Below are 23,370 nucleotides of genomic sequence, written 5' to 3'. Positions count from 1 at the left end.
AACTAAATTTTCATTTTTTAAATAGAAATTTAGGCGATTATGATACGAATGTCAGCTGACATCTGAAATTTTATTTTTTTTAATTTATTACAAGTCAAATGTGAAAAAAAAATACTTAAAAAAATTTGCACTTAAAAATATGTGCTTAATATCTTGAAAAATGTCAATAATTAAGAAATGACGTTGTATTTTGTCTACCGATGATATTTTTAACGATATAAGCTCATCCTGATGTTACGCTCATCGAAACCTTTCATTTGAATACCCACACGAATTTTTTTATATATTTTATATACTTCACAAATATGAGAAATATCTTATATATATAAAATATATGAAAAAATTCTTGTAGGTATTCAAATGAAAGGTCTCGATAAGATTAACTCCAGGATGAGCTTATATCGTTAAAAATATCATCAGTGGACAAAATATAACGTCATTTCTTAATTATTGACATTTTTTAAGATATAAGCTCATCCTGATGTTACGCCCATCAAGACTTTTCATTTGAGTACCCACATCAATTTATCATATATTTATATGTTATATATATTTATTTATATATATTATATACATTATATTCTATATATGTATATATTAGCATGCGTTTCTTTAAATTAATAACTAAATAATTATCTACAACAAGACAAGGAAAATAATAAAACAGTTTTTAAACATATATTCAATAATATATATTATATATCTTAAATTCAAAAAATATATACAATTATTTAAAATTTATTTGCACACATAAAGATATATATTTATCTTTCCAGCAGTTTTGTGTATAAATATACATTAAAATCTATTCAATATTTTCAAGTATATATGATATACATTTAACAAAATTTTAAATTAAATAATTCCTTAAAAAAAAAAAAATAAACTAATAACAATTTTTATAAGAATCAAAAACGTAGAATAAAAATTGGTTCAATTGTTACAATATGGTCACTTATAAATTGTCATAAACTAATTAATATCTGTTCATAATTGACGATTAATAAAACTCATCAAAATATACATACACATATATCAATAATTAATCTTTCTACATATAAATCATTTTTAAATTACGCTTAATTTTTAAATTCTCAGCGCGACTCTTGACTCACAGTCAATATATATAGAACAAATATATAAACATATTTCTCAATGAATATTCACAAAAAGAAAAAGATGACACTGGATATCATCCCAGATTATACTCAGTGATATCTGTGGTGAAAAAAAATTTTAGATAGTATTTAAAACAATATTTAACTATCTTATATAACAATTCTAAGTGCGCAGGCGCTAGAAAAAAATGGTGGAGATATCACTGAGTATAATCCAAGATTATACTGAGTATAATCCAAGATTATGCGGAGTATAATCCAAGATTATACTCAGTATAATCCAAGATAATACTTAGTATAATCTGGGATGGTATCCAGTGTCATCTTGTTTTTTTTTTATGTGGGGATGATTTAAGCACACAAATGTCACAATAAAATAAATTGCTGAATTTTTAGGGCATTGTTATTTAAAACAAATATATAAGGACGGTAATTAACATTGTGTTTATTTTATTTATTTATTTCTTCTTAATAATTACTTAAAAAGTTATAATTAATTAAAAATGGCTTAAATATTCTTCAGAGCTCACCCTTATATATGTTAAATTTCTCTCGTAAAGTTTTTAATTATGTAACCAACGAAAGAGAAAGTATTAGCAATTCTAACTATATAATCACAACCATCGGTGAACCTTGCAAGAAAATAAGTATCGGCTCAAGCCTCATTCCTCTGGAATGTTCATTTTATTATTATTATTTTAAGTTTTTTAATAAATTAATTATAATAATGTATTATAATATATATCTATATATATATATCTTTATATATATATATATATATATATATATATATATATATATATATATATATATATATATATATATATTATTTTATTTTAATATTAAAAAAAAAAATCGAGTAATTACTATATTTTTTATCTCAATGCGTCGCATAGTCGAGTTCCGTATTGAGAATTAAAAAAAAAAAATATTTTTTTTATTTAATATTTATTGACAATAACCGATCGATTGTGAGTATTGCCGCTAAGCCAAAAAAATAAGAACGAATTCTTAAAAAAATTTTTTTTAATACGTATATATAATTTAACATTATATATTTCTCTGTATTAATATATTAAGTCTTACAGAGGATCACACACAAGGCACACCAATTACATTTTTTTTTTTATTATATATTTATTTATGTATTTATGTATATATGTATGCATATATACTCTTTTTATTTAAAAAAAAAATTTAATTCGCTAAAATTCCAGCTGAACTTATTTAAGGACGAGATTCAAGGGACTATGAGTCAGCGACGGAAATTAACGAAAAATATATTTATTCTATCACAGTATCGCGTTTGAGGCCGAACCCGATGCAACTACTCGTTTCTAGACCCTCTGTTAATATTAAAGGTATTAATTATCAATAAATGGCTTTTATGGAAAAAATTTTTTTTTTTTTAAAAAAAAGGAAGAAATTATATTTAAAAAATGAATCGATCTTGAGTCTTTATCACTCTCTCACGACATCGGGATCATTAAAAACAGAAACGGTAGCGTTGGTTTAATTGCGTCGTGTGTCCTCGATGTATAAATTTGCCTCAATAAAAAATGGCGTGAAAAATATATTAGTAATTATTATTATTATTATCATCCTTCTCTTGGCTTGTCTTTCTCGTTATTTTATTAATTTTTAATTCATATCTCACTCTATCAATAGATAAATATATTATATATTATGTATATATATTTATATAGATTTAATTTGGCTGTTGACTCTAATCTGGTACTTTGAATAATTAAAAAATCGATCGCAATTATTCGGCAGTTTATATACCGAAGTTGGTCTCTCGCATTCTCTCTCCCTTTTCGTATTTATCTTAAAGAGACACACTGAGAGAATAAATTTATTTTTAAAAAAATTTATTATGATAAGTATTTAAGCTGCATTTGAAAATATTCTATCTCTAGGTACATAATTAAGAAATGACCTTGTAGCTTGTGAACTATTGATATTTTTAAAGATATAAGCTCATTCCGATGAAACACTCATCGAGACCTTTGATTTGAGTACCCACATTAATTTTTCATATATTTTGTATATTTATATATATGAATATATGAAAAATATATCAAAATGCATGTGGGTACTCAAATAAAAGCTCTTGATAAGTGTAACATCGGGATGAACTTATATCTTTAAAAAGGTCAATATTTAAGAAATGACCTTGTATTGTGTGAAATATTAACCTTTTTAAAGATATAAGCTCATCCTGACACTACACTCATCGAGACCTTTCACTTGAGTACCCATATGCATTTTTGATATATTTTTCATATATACATATATATAATATATATAAATATATGAAAAATTGATGTGGGTACTCAAATGAAAGCTTTTAATGAGTGTAACATTGTGATAAGCTTATATCATTAAAAATGTTAGTAATTAAGAAACGACCTTGTATTTTGTGAAATATTGACATTTTTAAAGATACAAGCTCATTCCGACATTACCCTCACCGAGACCTTTCATTTGAATACCTACATCAATTTTTCATATATTTTATATATTTATATACATATGAATATATGAAAAATATATCAAAAATGCATGTGGGTACTCAAATGAAAGCTCTTGATAAGTGTAACATCAGGATGAGCTTGCATCTTTAAAAATATCAATAATTAAGAATTAACCTTGTATTCTGTGGAATGTTGACATTTTTAAAGATACAAGCTCACCCCGAAGTTACACTCATTAAGACCTTTCATTTGAGTACCCACATCAATTTTTCATATATTTTATATATTTATATATATTATATACATGTATATATGAAAAATATATCAAAAATGCATGTGAGTACTCAAATGAAAGCTCTTGACGAGTGTAACATCAGGATGAGCTTATATTTTTAAAAACGTCAATAGTTAAGAAGGTACAGATCAATTAAACAATTATCGTGTTTCACTATTGACATTTTTAAAGATATAAGCTCATTCCAATGTTATACTCATCAAGACCTTTCATTTGAGTACCCACATCAATTTTTCATATATTTATATAAATATCACATATATGTATATATGAAAAATATATGAAAAATTGATGTGGGTACTCAGATGAAAGGTCTCGATGAGTGTAAAGTTGGGATGAGCTTATATCTTCAAAAATGTCAATATTTAAGAAAATACAGTGCAATTTAACCAAAATCGTTATTTACTAGAGAAAAATTTTAATTTTTTATAATTCACAAGTCACATAGTGACTACAAGGTTACTAGTTTCTCATTATGTTGCTAATTTTTTAATAAAATAAATTTTTTCTCTCAGTATAATCTTCTTTTTTATCTTTTTAATTATTAGTTATTTCATTATATATCTTTTGATTATAACTAAGGTATCCTGCGCTCGAGATCTTCATGCAGAAGACTATTATTATTAGCTTCATGAATAGAAGCCGGCGATGCTTCCTCTGGCTGTTCTCCGCCACTAAGCTCAAGTTGTCCGGTACTGTCACCGCTGCTTGATCCACATTCACCGTCGACAAATCTGATTAAAAAAAAAAAATTTCATTAAAACAAGCTTAAACTTTTTTTAACACGCTATAAACTCAAGTATCACTTTATTTCCTCAAGACTTTTAATAACTAACTTATATTAATTTCTCTCTCAAGTACGCTCTATCGTAATCCAAGATTATTTCGCGGCTACTTGTTTTCATAATCGTCTATCGGTATGTTATTGCTCGGTAAATTGATATAAAAATTTATTACCCATTTTAAAAGTTTCGGGGCCTACCGACGTTTTTATAATCGTTCACTTCATTGAATTATAAACTTTAATTAATACTCAAAAGTTATTTAATCACTATAAATAATTTTATATTTTTTCTTATCATATCGTTGCAAAAAAAAAATTATTCTCCGAAACATGACGATAAAATTTGGCATTATTATCTAAATTATTTTTATCTGTTACTTTATTTAATAAATTAATTATTGTATTTAAATACCAGGAAAAAATTTATTGACAGAAAAAAATTAGTTTTTTTTAGAAGAAATAATTTTTAATCAAGATATTTTTACAATCAATTATTTTTTAGGTATAAAATGATTGTTATCATTATCTTCAATCACTAAAATCAAATTATTTAATCAAAAAAAAAATTCTTGGAAGCTAAAAATAATTTATTTTAATGAAAAAAAATTTATATTTGTATTAAAAATAATTATTTCGTTGTTTAAAGATTAATTATTTAATTAAAATACTAAAAAAAATTTTTTTTAAGAAATAAATTATTTAAAAATGAAAATGTTTGGTATAATTGTTTCCTAGTACGATAAAATAAAAATGTACACTCAAAGCTAGACATTAAGCGACAACGCGAAAAAAGTGACATCGTACAATTAAATAATCAGAATGATTAAATAAAAAGTGTATTTATCGAAATAACTTACGTGTAAGGTTGCTCTTCTCCTCGCATTTCACATATGACATTAGTCAATGCCATTATATAATTTTTAGCGAGCGTAAGTGTTTCTATTTTGCTTAGTTTTCTCTCCATTTTAACGTGAGGTATTACTTCTCTCAATTGCTGCAAATATGATCCACTAATTAATAACTTAATATTTAATAATAATTAATATAAATAACTTAACTAATCTATATTATTAAGAGAATAAGCAAAATTTTGTAGCCAGTGTATTTATATAATAAAATGGGTTTTTATGAAAAATGCTTTATCTCAAGATACATAATTGAGAAATGACTTTGTATCTTGAGAACTGTTAACATTTTTAAAGATATAAGCTCATTCCGATGTTACGCTCATCAAGACCTTTCATTTGAGTACCCACATCAACTTTTCATATATTTGATATATTTATATATATATATGAATTTATGAATATATGAAAAATATATTAAAATGCATGTGGGTATTCAAATGAAAGCTCTTGATGAGTGTAATATCGTAATGAGCTTATGCCTTTAAAAATGTCAATATTTAAGAAAGTACAGTGCAATTTAACAAATATCTTATTAAGAAAATGAAAAGTGACCTTGTATCTTGTGAACTACTGACATTTCTAAAGATATAAGCTCATCCTGATGTTACACTCATCAAGACCTTTCATTTGAGTACCCACATCAATTTTTCATATATTTATATGAATATATAAATTTTTCATATATTTATATTTATATATATTATGTATATGTACATATGAAAAATATATCAAAAATGCATGTGGGTACTCAAATAAAAGCTCTTGATAAGTGTAACATCGGGGTGAGCTTATATCTTCAAAAATCTCAGTATTTAAGAAAGTACAGTGCAATTTAACAAATATCTTGTGAATTATTGACATTTTTAAAGATATAAGCTCACTCTGACATTACACTCATCGAGAGCTTTCATTTGAGTACTCACATCAATTTTTCATATATTTTATATATTTATATATATCATATATATTTATCTATGAAAAATATATCAAAAATGTATGTGGGTACTCAAATAAAAGCTGTTGATAAGTGTAACATCGGGGTGAGCTTATATCTTCAAAAATCTCAGTATTTAAGAAAGTACAGTGCAATTTAACAAAAATCTTGTGAATTATTGACATTTTTAAAGATATAAGCTCACTCCGACATTACACTCATCGAGAGCTTTCATTTGAGTACTCACATCAATTTTTCATATATTTTATATATTTATATATATCATATATATTTATATATGAAAAATATATCAAAAATGTATGTGGGTACTCAAATGAAAGCTCTTGATGAGTGTAACATCGGGATGAGCTTATATCTTTAAAAATGTCACTAGTTAACAAAGTACAGTGCCATTTAACAAAATTCATCATTCAATGAAGTAAAATTCTATTTATTTATTAAAAAAAAAATCTTAATTATTTTTTTTTTTTCAGTGTATAAGTGTAAGTGTACATACATAAGTAGGGAATTCCGTAAAGAGATAAACGTCAAGTTAAGATAAGTTCAAACTACGTAATCGTTAGTATATATTTAATATGTTGATGTAAATGACCTGAGGCGTGATCGGTCACTAGGATGATCTTAAATGTTGGTTAGTAAAGTATCGTAGGATACTGGGATAGGATATTTATATATTTACAATATTTATATATAAATATAAATACAACAAGTTAGCCCGTTAACCCAAGGAGTAATTACTATGAGAGTTTGTATATAAAGGTATATAATGATGGTGGCAGGTAAACGGGCGATGTCAGGTGTGTCGAGCCACTCCTCCTTCACCTCTCGCTGCGTTCGCCCGCGGTCATCGCCATCACGGAATTCCCATCACTAATATAATGTAAGCTTAGCTGTGTTGTGTGTTAAGCTCTTTTATTGTACTAACTTATAAGTTATAAGCTAAGGTAGAGGTTGATGTAAGTGTAAGTGTAGAATGTACTGTGTGCTGTGAATATAATATAAAGAATGAGAGGAATCAGAGGTAAGGATGAGCAAGAATAATTGTCAGTATGTATGTATGTGTGTATGACGTTGTTCAAGGACGTTGATTAATACCTCAAAGGCATCGTTCAGCGAATGCATCCTCATTCGCTCCCTCTCGTTGCTCTCCAATCGTCTGAGGTTTCTCTCTCTTGCGGAAATACCACTTTTTCGTCTTCTCGTTGTTGGCGGACCGCTGCTACCGCGATTTCGCCTTTTAGCTTGCTTCGGACTACGTTCACTCCCGCTGCTGTCGCTCTCCTCCCCCATCTAATTAATGTTTCATAATATCAGTTTTATTGGAGAAACTGAGGCATTATTTATGATACTATAGTTAGCCGAGGTTTAATAACTTTTGATTTTTTTTATTAATTAAATTATAATCCAAAAATTATTTTTAAAAAATTGCACGTATAATTTTTTAAATTGTCTACTTGTGTAATTTTTTCTTTTAACTTTTTAAAAATTATTTTTTATTAAAATCAATTTTAGAAATTTTAAGATGGCTCATTTAATTTTCATTAATTTGTAAATAAAAATTAAGTTAGCCGACATTTAAAAATTAAAAATATTTTTTTTTATTGAAAAAATGACTACAAAAAAAAGAAAAAAAATTTTCATTTGTAAAAAACTGTTAGTGCAGTTTTTTAAAAATATTTTTTTCTTCTAATTTAATTATTTAAAAAAAAATTAAAAAATTAAAAACGTCGGCTAACTTTAGTATCATAATTTATGATACTAAATTTTAATTTTTTTTATTAATTAAATTAGAATTAAAATAATATTTTTAAAAAATTGCACGTCTAATTTTTTAAATTTTCTATAAGGCAAATTTCTTCTTTTAATTTTTTAAAAATTATTTTTTAATAAAATCAATTTTAGAAATTTGAAGATGGCTGGTTTAATTTTCATTTATTTATGATACTAAATCTTGATTTTTTTTATTAATTAAATTAGAATTTAAAAAATATTTTTAAAAAATTGTACGTGTAAATTTTTTAATTTTCTATAAGTGAAATTTCTTCTTTTAATTTTTTAAAAATTATTTTTTAATAAAATCAATTATAGAAATTAAAAAATAGCTAATTTAATTTTTATTTATTTATGATACTAAAGTTATTCGGCAAATTTTTGATTTTTTTTTATTAATTAAATTAGAATTAAATAAATATTTTTAAAAAATTGCACGTATAATTTTTAAAATTTTCTACATGAGAAATTTCTCCTTTTAATTTTTTAAAAATTATTTTTTAATAAAATCAATAATAGAAATTTTAAGATGGCTTATTTAATTTTCATTTATTATAAAAATTAAGTTAGCCGACATTTAAAATTTTTATAATTTTTTTTTCATTGAAAAAATTATTACAAAGTAATAAAAAAAAAATTTTCATTTTTAAAAAATTTGAAAAACTATGAGTGTAATTTTTTATAAATATTTTTTAGTTCTAATTTAATAAATTAAAAAAAAATTAAATAGTCAAAAACGTCGGCTAACTTTAGTACCATTCATTTATTTATGATACTAAAGTTAGCCGACAAATTTTTTATTTTTTTTTATTAATTAAATCAGAATTAAATAAATATTTTTAAAAAATTGCACGTGTAATTTTTAAAATTTTTTACGTGAGAAATTTCTTCTTTTAATTTTTTAAAAGTTATTTTTTAATAAAATCAATTAGAGAAATTTTAAAATGGCTAATTTAATTTTTATTTATTTATGATACTAAAGTTAGCCGACAAATTTATTTTTTTTTATTAATTAAATTAGAATTAAAATAATATTTTTAAAAAATTGCACGTGTAATTTTTAAAATTTTTTACGTGAGAAATTTCTTCTTTTAATTTTTTAAAAGTTATTTTTTAATAAAATCAATTAGAGAAATTTTAAAATGGCTAATTTAATTTTTATTTATTTATTATGCTAAAGTTAGCCGACAAATTTTTGAATTTTTTTTATTAGTCAAAGTAGAGCTAAAAAAATATTTTTAAAAAATTCCACGCGTAAAATTTCTTTTTTTAATTTTTTAAAAATTATTTTTTAATAAAATCAATTATAAAAATTTTAAGATGTCGGCTAATTTAATTTTCATCAGAATTCTGCCTTTTGGAATTATTTAAATTAGATTTGTTTTTTTTTTAATATTTAAGAAGTCACATTGAATTGTAAACAGAAAAAAAAATTTACCTTAATCAATTTCTTGCTTCAAATAAATTTTATTTAATTCAAGTTAATTTTTGTTCAGTTTACAGAGGAAAAATTATTTTATCGGTAACTGAAGAGTCTTATTGCAAAATAAGGAAAAATAAATTATAAGGAAAATTTTTGCAAAAATTTTTTTTATTTTTTATAAAAAAAAAATATCTAAGAGTGAATTTTTAGTAAAAAATTTGTTTTATCTCGAAATTTTAAAGATCTTTTTAAATTTAATGATCATGAACTTGATTAATTGAAGGACGATTAAAAATATTTTTTAATTGTTATAAAGAGTACATCAATTTAATTATAGCATTATATTTTTATGACAATTAAATAAGTTTTATTAGAAACTTTATGTCAATTAAAATTAAAAAAATGTTTAATAAATAAAAAAGAAAAAAATTTTTGTTGTTAAACAAATTAAGATAAGTGAAGAAAAACATACAATTTGAATCATGATAATATATTTATATATCTTAAAATAATATTTTTCAGATAAAATTTTTTTAATATTTTTTTTTCGTCTTTTTTCTTTACATTGTTAAATTTTTTACTAAATTTCAAGTACAATAGATCAATTTAAAGATCAAGAAACTCTTTAAATTTTTTATTAAGAGAAAAATATTAAAATTGAATTTTATTTTTAAATTTATATTTTAATCAAAAATTGAGCTTCACAATTAGTATTATTAAAAATAAAATTTAAAAAATACCAAGAATATAAATAAAAATACGAATAACATATTATTTAGAGTAAAATAATTTTTCACAGAAATAAAATGAATAAATCTTAAAAATTTTCTTAATTCCAAAAACCAGTAAAATAATTTTTCACAGAAATAAAATGAATAAATCTTAAAAATTTTCTTAATTCCAAAAACCAGTAAAATAATTTTTCACATAAATAAAATGAATAAATCTTAAAAATTTTCTTAATTCCAAAAACCAGTAAAATAATTTTTCACAGAAATAAAATGAATAAATCTTAAAAATTTTCTTAATTCCAAAAACCAGTAAAATAATTTTTCACAGAAATAAAATGAATAAATTTTAAAAATTTTCTTAATTCCAAAAACCAGGCTATTAATTTCCAATTTTCATCGCTAATACTTAATAAAAAAAATAAATGGACACTCACTTCGCCACTGACATGGTGACGTCCTCTTTTACCCGTAATTGAGTCCACAGACACGTCGTCCAAGTCGATATACATTTCCTGATCGATACAATCCTGATCGCTACCGGATAATCTCTCCAGACTCCTCATTATCTTGCCGCTACTAAGCCGCCTTTTTTATCACTTCTTTATAAATATATATAATATATATTTATATAACAAATATATTTTCTACAAAGTGAAAAAAAAAAAAAACAATATAAATACTTATTTATTTATTTATTTATTTCGCAACTTATTTATTATTTAATTTTTTATTAAATCGCGACCGCAGTATTAAGACATTGGCATGCAGTAATTACAAATTTTTTAACGTCAGCTGTTACGAGTTGCGTCACGTAAAATTTAGTAAACCTTTCAAAGAAATACTATTTAAATATTTATCTAGTTTGAATATTTAAAAATATCAATAATCATTTTTTATTTCTTCTTTTAATAAAAATAAAGTTGGCTGACATTTAAAAATTTTTAGAATTTTTTTCTTTTGAAAAATAATTACAAAAAAATAAAAATAAAAAATTGCATTTCTAAAAAACTTTAAAAATTGCAAGTGTAATTTTTAAAAAATTTTTTTAAGTTCTAATTTAATTGATTTAAAATAAATCAAAAATGTCGGCTTAATTTAAAAATTAATGAAAATAAAGTTAGCCGACATTTAAAAATTTTTATAATTTTTTTATTGAAGAATTATTACAAATTAATTTAAAAACTTCAAAAACTATGAGTGCAATTTTTAAAAAATATTTTTTAGTTACAATTTAATAAATTAAGCAAAATAAATAAATAAAAAATGCCGGCTAACTTTATTATTATTAAAAATTAAGTTAGCCGAGATTTAAAAATTAAAAAATTTTTTTTATTGAAAAAATTACAAAAAAAAATTTTAAAACATTAAAAACTGTTAGTGCAATTTTTAAAAAATATTTTTTTCTAATTTAATTATTTAAAAAAAATCAAAAAATTAAAAACGTCGGCTAACTTTAATATCACTTTCTCATAAAATTTAATAATAATAAAGTTAGCCGACGTTTTTAATTTTTTAATTTTTTTTTCAATAATTAAATTATAACAAAAAAATATTTTTAAAAAATTGCACTTTCAGTTTTTCAAGTTTTTTAAAAATGAAACTTTTTGTTTTTTATTTTTTTATAATAATTTTTTTAATATAAAAAAAATTCTAAAAATTTTTAGATGTCGGCTAACTTAATTTTCATAAAATTGAAGCTAGCCGACATTTACAATTTTTTTTTATTAAAAAAATGACTAAAAAAAAAATTTTAATTTGTAAAAAACTTCAAAAACTGTCAGTGCAATTTTTAAAAAATATTTTTTTCTAATTTAATTATTTAAAAAAAATCAAAAAATTAAAAACGTCGGCTAACTTTAATATTATCTTTTTTTATACTATTTCTTCCTCGCCTAGATTAATTTTAATTGTAATATTAATTAACCAGCAGGACGTGACGTAAGAAATAAACTAGGATTTAATTTTTAAGTTTTTAATCCCGGTACAAGTACTTGAAACAAGCACAAGTATCACGTGTGACTATTTTACGATATTTTTTTTTTTATCTTAAGTATGTAGTGATAATTATCAAACAGACGTCAATCTATATTTGATAACAATTATTTTACCGTGTCTAAAATTTTTTATTAAATTGAATTGAATTGTTATTCTTTTCTTGTATTACTCTTATTTCTTCTTTTTATTTTTAAAATGCGTGGGAGCTGAGACTAAAGAGAATATTGCTACAATTTCTGCTCGTGGCTTGCTAGATATATTATTGCCGGCGGCGATATTTATCTAAATCGGTACTTTCAATCACACTACCCTTTAAATTAAAATAACTAGTACGTATCAATTGATCCGATCGGAGGCTTTGATAGTGACAAATATTTATTCAGTAATAATAATAATAATAATAAGTATGAGCAAAATATTATTTTTCATTATTGTATTGATGATGTATTAAGAATACAATTTTAAAAAACAACTTTAAAAGTTTAAACTTGATATCTACAGTCGTCGAGCAAGCGATAAGACATTATTTTTACATTCGACTACGGCTTTATTACTTTTTTTTTAATAGTTGAACGATTTTTAGGTTTAAAGTCCCAGAAAAGAATTAAAAAATATAAGAATAATAATGATAATAAAAAGAAAAAAGAAATAATAAATCAAGATCTGGCTAATCAATTAATGTCGCTTTTAAAGTTAATAGCTTTGAAAAAAAAAATATCTTATTTTATGGAAATAAATTTATGTATGAGTGATAACCTTCCTTACAATATATACAGTTTATTTATCGACAATACTTGTGTAGATATCTATTCATGACGTGCAACGTTATACAAATATATGAAGAATCTAACGTTTTATTATTATTGTTATTATCGGTAATATGACCAACACACGACTATTTTATTGTTAGTAAATATTATTATTTATTTAAATAATAATAATATTAATTTGATAAATAATTTTTTTTGAAAAATTATTATTATTATTATTGTTGTTGTTGTTGTTATTATTATTACTATTATTATCATTCAAAATAAAAAATTGACAATTATAATAATAATTAAAAGTTTTGAACGCATTTATTATTATTATTATTATTGTTATTATTATTATTATTATTATTATTATTTTTATTATCATTCAAAGTCAAAAATTGAAAGTTATAATATTAAATTAAATTTTTTTACGTATTTATTATTATTATTATTATTAGTTGTTATAATTATTATTGTTGTTATCATTATTATTGTGATTATTATTATCATTCAAAACCATAAATTGAAAACTATAATAATAATTAAATTTTTTTTAACGCATTTATTATTATTATTATTATTATTATTATTTTTATTATCATTCAAAATCTAAAGTTGAAAGTTATAATATTAAATTAAATTTTTTTACGTATTTATTATTATTATTATTATTAGTTGTTATAATTATTATTGTTGTTATCATTATTATTGTAATTATTATTATCATTCAAAACCATAAATTGAAAACTATAATAATAATTAAATTTTTTTTTACGTATTCATTATTATTATTATTATTATTATTATTATTATTATTGTTGTTGTTGTTGTTGTTGTTGTTATTATTATTACTATAATTATCATTCAAAATAAAAAATTAACAATTATAATAATAATTAAAATTTTTTTAACGCATTTATTATTATTATTATTATTATTATTTTTATTATCATTCAAAATCGAAATTTGAAAGTTATAATATTAAATTAAATTTTTTTACGTATTTATTATTATTATTATCATTATTATTATTAGTTATCATTATTATTGTAATTATTATTATTATTATTATTATTATTATTATTATTATTATTATTATCATTCAAAATCAAAAATTGAAAACTATAATAATTATTAAAATTTTTTTTACGTATTCATTATTATTGTTATTATTATTATTGTTGTTGTTGTTATTATTATTGTAATTATTATTATTATCATTCAAAATCAAAAATTGAAAACTATAATAATAATTAAAATTTTTTTTTACGTATTAATTGTTATTATTATTATTGTTGTTGTTATCATTATTATTACTATAATTATCATTCAAAATGAAGAATTAACTATTATAATAATAATTAAAAATTTTTTAACGCTTTTATTATTATTATTATTATTATTATTATTATTATTATTATTTTTATTATTATTATTTTTATTATCATTCAAAATCAAAAATTGAAAGTTATAATATTAAATTAAATTTTTTTACGTATTTATTATTATTATTATTAAAAAAATGAGTTAATTAATAATAAATTGATTGTATTAATACTAAACAAACATAATAAATATTAAAATTCCAGCTAACTAATGATAATTAATTATTAAAAAAAAAAATTACCTGTTTAATAATAACTCTTAATAGCAGGTATTTCTGTTTAATAAAATTCCAAGTATCAATAATTATCTTTACGTTTATAAATGAAATTTATTAGCAAAAATAACACTTAACACAACAATTTATTTTTTTATTTGTGTCTTTGGTAATTTAAATTTAAATAATATCAATAAATAATTAATTATTAAAAAATATATAAAAAACAACAATTTTCACTTCACTTATCGCGTTATTAAAAACTCAAATTTTTTTTTTTTATTACAATATATAATATATAATATATATCTTTATTTTTAGCTGCAGGTTTAATCAACTGGTAATCCAAATATTAGCGGTACAGTCTGTTGATTAATTAGATCACGAAATTGTCATTTTTGTTATCACACGTATTTCTCAATTGATTCGTTGTATCGTCCATCGACTCGTCGCCGTTTAATCCTCCGCATCGCGGCTACACTTGCCTACGCACTTCCGTTTGTTGTTATTTTTGTTATTTATTACAATAATATAACTATTTTATAGTTATATTATTTGAATGTCTTGTAGTTTTTGTTTGATGTCCGGCAATAATGTGAACACCAAAAATAAAACACCGAGGCACCTGTAATACAATTTTATTAATTATTATCAATTATAAATAAATAAAATACTTAAATAAAAATCTATTTTTGTGTTACAGATAAATAAAAAATATAAATATAAATATAAATAAATAGGATAAGATTTTTCTTGTTAGTGTCAGCGAAAGACACTGGGGAATCCCAGACGTGTGAATTTCTTGGGATCTACTCCCACGAGAAAAAGTCTCACGTTTGAGATAGTACCGGGTAATATATATTTCATTCTCTGTAACGTCAATCAAAATTTAGATTAAAAATTACGGGCAACATAATTTCTTTTTGTTTTATTTATTTTTTTTTTTAAATGATAACAAAGTATTGAATTTTATTTTATTTAAAATTGATTAGATAATTCAGGGTCAAAAATTTTTCTCAAACATTTAAACACGTGGACATGCATTCTCTGTGGAATTCCTCGGGAAATATGCCGGTGTAAGCTCCAAGACTGGCTCTCTGTACCGTTAACCGGACTCTTGGTATTCTCAAGTTATTTAATATTAATTAAATACATTTATTTAAATCTCAGAAATTAATGCGCTACGTTTTTTCTTTTTGTCGCTGAGTTTTGACAGTTTTTTTTTATTTAAAAAAGCAAAATTTGAATTTTTTTTTTAATTAAAAAAAAATTTATTATCTATATTATTAAGAGAATAAGTAAAAATTTACTTCCGGGATAGTCATATGATAAAATCGGTTTTTTTAAGTGAAATTTAGTGTCATTGTAAAGGTCTTGACTTGAATTTGTGCCTTTTCAAGATTTTATATCAATTTATTATGATAAGTACTTAGGCTGCATTTAAAAATTCTCTCTCTAGAAAATTAAGAAATGACCTTGTATTTTGAGAACTATTGATATTTTTCAAGATATAAGCTCATTCCGATGTTACACTCATTGAGACCTTTCATTTGAGTACCCACATGCATTTTTCATATATTTTACATATATACATATATATAATATATATAAATATATGAAAAATTGATGTTGGTATTCAAATGAAAGCTCTTGATGAGTGTAACATCGGGATGAGCTTATATTTTTAAAAAGTTCAATAGTTAAGAAAATACAGTGCAATTTAACATAATTAAGAAATGATCTTGTATCTTGTGAACTATTTAAAATTTTAAAGATATAAACTCATTCCGATGTTGTACTTATTTAAACCTTCCATTCAAGTACCCACATCAATTTTTCATATATTTATATATATTATATATATGTATATATGAAAAATATATTAAAATGCATGTGGGTATTCAAATGAAAGCTCTTGATGAGTGTAACATCGGGATGAGCTTATATCTTTAAAAAGTTCAATAGTTAAGAAAGTACAGTGAAATTCAACGTAATTAAGAAATGACCTTGTATGTTGTGAACTATTGACATTTTTACAGATATAAGCTCATCACGATGTTATGCTTATCGAGACCTTTCATTTGAGTACCCACATCAATTTTTCATATTTTTATATATTATATATATATATATATTATCATATATTTATATATTTATATATTATATATATGTATATATGAAAATGCATGTGGGTACTCAAATGAAAGCTCTTGATGAGTGTAACATCGGGATGAGCTTATATTTTCAAAAACTTCAATAGTTAAGAAAACACAGTGCAATTTAACAAATGTCATTATTCAATAAAGCAAAATTTTATTTATTTATGGTTCACAAACCACAGCAGTCACGTAGTGACTGCAAAGTTTATAGTTTATATTAATGAAATGCATTTGTTATTTTCATAATTTTTTGATTTCAGAAAAATTATAAATATTTTAAATTTTTAGTATTATTTGTAGAAATTTATATTAAAACTAAAAACTTTTTATTTATTGAGAAAAAAATCTTTAAAAATATTATTTCAATAATAAAAAATTGAAATTTATCAGTATTTATAAAATTTTTGACAACTAAAATAATTTTATCTCGGATTTAATTTTTTTAATTAATAACTCACAAAAAAACAGAACTTAAATTTATTTTAAAATAAAAAATTTTTGAACACAAAAATAGTAAAAATAAAATTAACAAATATTTACCCGAAACAAAAAATAAATCACACAAAACTGGAGTAATAACTAATCACAATTGTCTGTTTATGAATAAAGTCAACAATAAAACTGATGTAATGACTCGATTAAAAAATAATAAAATGATTCACAATGGAAATAGTAATGATATGTAATTTAATTGTTTAAAGTTAGTATAATACTAAAAAACAAGTGTGTGATGGTTGTGTGGGTGTGCGTACAGAGAAACAAGTTAACTAAATAACAGTTGGGCTCGAGCGAGATCTCGGCTGAACGAGCGCCCGATTCGGACTGACTATAACTGTAAACGACTACTTGTCGCCGGTTTCCCTCAGACCCCTCTCTCTTTCTCAATCTCTCTCTGTTCCTCTTTTCCGTCCATTTTATGTCTCTCTCTCTCTCTCGCTCTCTCTCTTTCTCTAAGAGTTACTCGATGGCATGTCTGCATTAGCCAGCAGCGTGCTATCGCCTGGAGCTTTCCCCACCACCGGAACTCCATTCTCTCCACATTGGAACCTGTTCCACTACTTACTTGTATACCTTCATATTCCGCGTATGTGAGTTACCACTCGCTGTTGTACCACCGTCTCTTCACCTGTGGCCAAACTCTATCCGAGACATTTTATTCCTTCTTCCATTATACCTTTTTTTATCACAGTTTTTATTTTATTACAATTATTTATAAAATTAAAATGCCTTTCTATTTCACTATTATTATCTTTTCCTTAACAAATATTTGACTGAAAAAAAAAATATTAATAAACTAGCAACCTTGCAGTCACTATGTATAAATAAATAAAATTTTGCTTTATTAAAAAATGACTTTTGTTAAATTGCACTGTACTTTCTTAACTATTGACATTTTTAAAGATACAAGCTCATCCCGATGTTACACTCATCAAGAGCTTTCATTTGAGTACCCACATGCATTTATGATATATTTTTCATATATACATATATATAATATATATAAATATATGAAAAATTGATGTGGGTATTCAAATGAAAGGTCTTGATGAGTGTACTGTCGGGGTGAGTTTATATCTTTAAAAATGTCAATAGTTCACAAGATACAAGGTCACTTTTTAATCATGTTAAATTGCACTGCACTTTCTTAACTATTGACATTTTTCAAGATATAAGCTCATCCCGATGTTACACTCATCAAGAGCTTTCATTTGAGTACCCACATGAATTTTGATATATTTTTCACATATACATATATATAATATATATAAATATATGAAAAATTGATGTGGGTATTCAAATGAAAGGTCTTGATGAGTGTATTGTCGGGGTGAGTTTATATCTTTAAAAATGTCAATAGTTCACAAGATACAAGGTCACTTTTTAATCATGTTAAATGGCACTGCACTTTCTTAGCTATTGACATTTTTAAATATATAAGCTCATCTTAATGTTACACTCATCAAGAGCTTTCATTTGAGTACCCACATCAATTTTTCATATATTTTGCATATATACATATATATAAATATATAAAATATATGAAAAAATGATGTGAGTACTCAAATGAAAGGTCTTGATGAATGTAACATCAGGATGAGCTTATATCTTTAAAAATCTCAATAGTTCACAATATACAAGGTCGTTTCTTAATTATGTTAAATTGCACTTTATTTTCTTAACTATTGACAATTTTAAAGATATAAACTTATCTTGATGTAACACTCATCAAGAGCTTTCATTTGAGTACCCACATCATTTTTTCATATATTTATACACATTATATAAATGTATATATAAAAAATATATCAAAAATGCATGTGGGTACTCAAATGAAAGCTCTTGATGAGTGTAGCATCGAAATGAGCTTATATCTTTAAAAATGTCAATATTTCACAAGATACAGGGTCATTTCTTAATTATTGATACTTTTCAAGATATAAGCTCATCCCGATGTTACCCTCATCAAAAGCTTTCATTTGAGTACCCACATGAATTTTGATATATTTTTCATATATACATATATATATATGAAAACTTGATGTGGGAACTCAAATGAAAGGTCTTGATGAGTGTAACATTAAGATGAGCTTATATCTTAAAAAATGTCAATAGTTCACAAGATAGAAGGTAATTTCTTAACTATGTATCTAGAGATAGAGCATTTTTGAATGCAGCCTTAATACTTATTATAATAAATTGACTATTGGTGAGAATGATATGAACTGGCCACAAAATTTTGCTTATTCTCTTAATAATATAGATCACATTTTTGATATTTATTGTAATTTAATTTAATTGTTCCACTAATCCTTTTAGCTATCTTACTGGTGCCCAAACCCTAATTCTTCTTTGTAACAAAGATGAACTTATCTTTATATACAAATAAATAAATACATACATACATATAGATCACATTCTTAAAAATCATTTATTGAAAAGAAAATTTAATTCATCAAATAAAAATAATAATAGATAATATATGATTAAATTAATACTTAATAATAAAATAACAATTATTTAATAAAAGTATTTATTTCCAATTTATTACTCTGGTACATATACCCTTAATGAGCTAGTGATCTGTCCAGCAGAGTTGGACAAGTAGCAATCAGTTTGCCAGCGAGACAAATTGCCTTTGCAATCCGAGTGTTCAATTATTATTTTCGCTTTATTACTCGTCAACTATTGAAAATAATATACCACACAGAGTCTACCATTAATATATATTATACATTATACATAGATATGAAACGGAGTTGCATACCGTTCGAAAAATATCTATATATTATACAAATATACATATATAATATATATATGTACATGTAAGCTCGTTAGCACTTGTTCATAATATAACGACAACGACAACGATGATACGACCGATACACATTGGATGGTAATTTGTGTATACTTAGATAATGTACGACCTTCTGCTCGATTAATTTGATAACCTGAATTGTCGATAGGCATTTATAATCAATATATTTATACTGTTAACTATATGTGTGTATGGGTCTTGAGGTCTTTTGTGATAAGAGGCCAAGCACAGATATATATGAGTACAATGTATATGCACACTGTTAATTAATTTTTTTATAGACAGGCCGTTTGCTTTTGTCAAGTCTAAATTTGAATTTTTTTTTTTTTTTTTCCGGAGTAGAGTTGTGTTTTTAATTGATAAAGTAAAATAGACATACTTGTTACTTGCTCAAATGTCAGGCGACGTGGAACGTGACAAGTAGTTTTTTTTTTTATCTTATCTTTATCAGTGTTGTTTATTTTTTTTTTCAATGAAGAAAATTGTATACTAATTTCTCTCATAAATTTTAAGGAGATCCAAGTACCCTCCTAGTGTAAAGACTGTCTAAAAAAAATAATACGTAGAAATACTTTTGTTAGTTTTTGGAGGAATGGTCAGTTACAGAAAAATTGAAAATGTTTTTAATAAAAATAATAATAACCTACGACCTAATATGGTAATATATGCCTATAACTAATTTTTTAAAAAAATTAGTACTTAAAATTTCCGACAGGTGGCGTTTGGCCGCTGAATCTTCTCGTTAGAAGAGAGTTAAGTAATGAAATAAAAAAATGTTCTTACCCGCCTAAGAAGCTTTTATTAGATTTAATTTTAATCAATTATTTAAGGAGATCCAAGTACCCTCCTAGTGTAAAGAATGTCTATAAAAAAAATACGTAGAAATACTTTAGATATCTTAAAATTTATTTTTAAATTAATTAATAACATTTTTGAGGAAATTTCCGATAAATTTACTCATTAAATAATTATTAACATATAGTTAACTAATAAAAAATATAGTACTTTTTTATTGTTTTAATCTTTAGCTTATTATTTTTTCAATCAAATTCAATGAAAATAAAATTTTTTTTAAATCGTTAATTGCATTAAATTCTTAACTAAATACACGGCTGGTGGAATCTCCATTTACCTACATGTAAAAATTACAATTTTCAAACCTAATTATTTGATTAAATATCCCAGAAATCTACTGTTTTTTAATTTTTTTATTAATTATTGGGCTACGTAGATTGAATATAAAAATTTTCAGGAAGTTTAGAAATTTTACTACTTTGCGTGGATATCCTTAATTATTTTAATCCGGCGAACTTTGAGGCAATTTTAAATTTAGAAGGAGATTTATAAATAAGACTTAGTCTCATTTACGACTGATTTCATTGATATTCTTCAGGATATTTATATTTTTGTATTGTAATATTATAATAAAAGAGTTTTATGACAAAAAACTAAATCTTTTTATATTATTTTGCATGTTGAAATGTCTTATTCTCATTTTAAGCGACTGACCGAAATTCGTAACTTCAAACTTCAGAATAAATATATTTTTTTAAATTTCATAAAATATTGATTTTTTTCCTTAAAATATATTGTTTTCCGAATAAAATGGCGTCAGTTTTTTTTCGATATCGTAAAAATCAAAATTTCTGCGACTTTTTTCATAAAAAAAGTTCAATTTCGTAAGTTTTTTTTTCTAAACGATTTTTCAGTATTTTTAAATAATTAGAAATTAAAAATAACTATTAAGATATTTAGAGGGAATTTTATATTAAAGTTTGGTGCCAATTATAAGTCAATACATCACATAGGAAACTAATTAGAATTGTTTTGCTGAGTGGGACCTTTATTGTAATTTATAAAATAAAAAAAAAATTTTTAAATTAAAAATTTTAACTTGAAGCTTTAAAAAAATAAAATTGTATAAAAATATCTAAAAATAAATTAATAAAATTTACCATGTCTTTTAATTATATTGTCACAAATGTGACTTATGCAAATCAAGCTTTTTAAGTTCATCGATTTATTATCAATTTATCAATTGCAATAAAATAAATTTTAATTTAAAATAACCAGGTAAATTTTTTGCAATTAAATTAAAATATATTGAAACAAAATCACCGTTTGATCTTTCAGCAATTTTCTCTATTTCAATTATCGTAACATTTTATTTTATATATCTATATTATTATTTTACCACGACCGGAGGCTGCAGAGCATAACAATTTATTATAATAGAAAAAAAATAAAAAAAATAATGGTTAAAATGACAAAAATAAGCGTTTCCTGTTTAGTGTTAAGGTGATGTTTCTCGTATTTTATTGCTGCATTAGACATAAATATATTTATCCACATTTTGTTCCGTTCCAATTAAAGTTAAGAATGAATTATATATATTTTGTTCCTTTTTATTTAAATATCTCAACAATTTATTTTCATTGTTTGCCAACGATAGAATGCGAAAGCCTGTCCAACTCCGTTTCAAACGGAGTTTTCCGGGAAATTTAACGTTCGCGGTTACTAAGTATACGATTATGCAAGCGGCGAAACCTCCCGCAATATGCAATAAGATTTTTAGTGTATATTGTTATTTCATTATTCATTATTCATTACTTATTTTATTATATATTTAAGCTACTTACATTCTTAACAAATAAATATTTGCATTAACGAATAAACACATATATATATATATATATATATATATATATATATATATATATATATATATATATATATATATATATATATATATATATATTAAAAGCAATGATAAATATTCAACCAACTGATTGGCAATATTTTTTACGAAACACTTGTTATATTATTTTATTAATTTAAAATCGCTCGCTCAACTCAAAAAATAATAAATATATTTCTTTATACGTCCGAGATTTTATAAAATTTATTTTCATTACACGGAAAGAAAGGTTCACTTGAGCCAAGAAAATATTTTTCTTCCTAATTATTTTCTTGAGCGAAAATTTTTTTTTGACAAGAAATTTCACTTATTCCAAGAAAATTAATTCTCTTGCTTTAAGAAATACGTATCTTGATCCAAGAAAATTTATTTAAGACAAGAAAATC

The 23,370-nt window shown here is 23.1% G+C and overlaps 1 protein-coding gene across 1 annotated transcript; it reads right to left on the bottom strand.

The window, feature by feature from the left end:
• Nucleotides 1-4,422: 4,422 nt before the first annotated feature.
• Nucleotides 4,423-14,985, bottom strand: LOC123265212 (protein dimmed-like). The gene is made up of 5 exons (XM_044728870.1): nucleotides 14,839-14,985; nucleotides 10,896-11,105; nucleotides 7,633-7,827; nucleotides 5,532-5,668; nucleotides 4,423-4,624 (listed from the first exon to the last, which is right to left on the bottom strand). The coding sequence occupies exons 2-5, from the start codon at nucleotides 11,022-11,024 to the stop codon at nucleotides 4,468-4,470; spliced, it is 618 nt and encodes a 205-aa protein (XP_044584805.1). The 5' UTR covers nucleotides 11,025-11,105; nucleotides 14,839-14,985; the 3' UTR covers nucleotides 4,423-4,467.
• Between the last annotated feature and the right edge of the window lie 8,385 nt (nucleotides 14,986-23,370).

The sequence above is a fragment of the Cotesia glomerata genome, linkage group LG5 (assembly GCF_020080835.1).
Source record: "Cotesia glomerata isolate CgM1 linkage group LG5, MPM_Cglom_v2.3, whole genome shotgun sequence".
Classification (NCBI taxonomy): Eukaryota; Metazoa; Arthropoda; class Insecta; order Hymenoptera; family Braconidae; genus Cotesia; species Cotesia glomerata.
The sequence above is the reverse complement of the archived record's forward strand: the minus strand, read 5'-3'. Positions and strand labels throughout refer to the sequence as shown.

Excerpts from the sequence above, each read along its gene's own strand:
- LOC123265212 (XM_044728870.1), bottom strand. The coding sequence starts at position 11,024 with ATGAGGAGTCTGGAGAGATTATCCGGTAGCGATCAGGATTGTATCGAT. Across the intron at positions 5,669-7,632 it reads CGCTGAACGATGCCTTTGAG|CAATTGAGAGAAGTAATACC; the intron begins GTATTAATCAAC and ends TCATATTTGCAG. Across the intron at positions 4,625-5,531 it reads GGAGAAGAGCAACCTTACAC|ATTTGTCGACGGTGAATGTG; the intron begins GTAAGTTATTTC and ends TTTTTTAATCAG.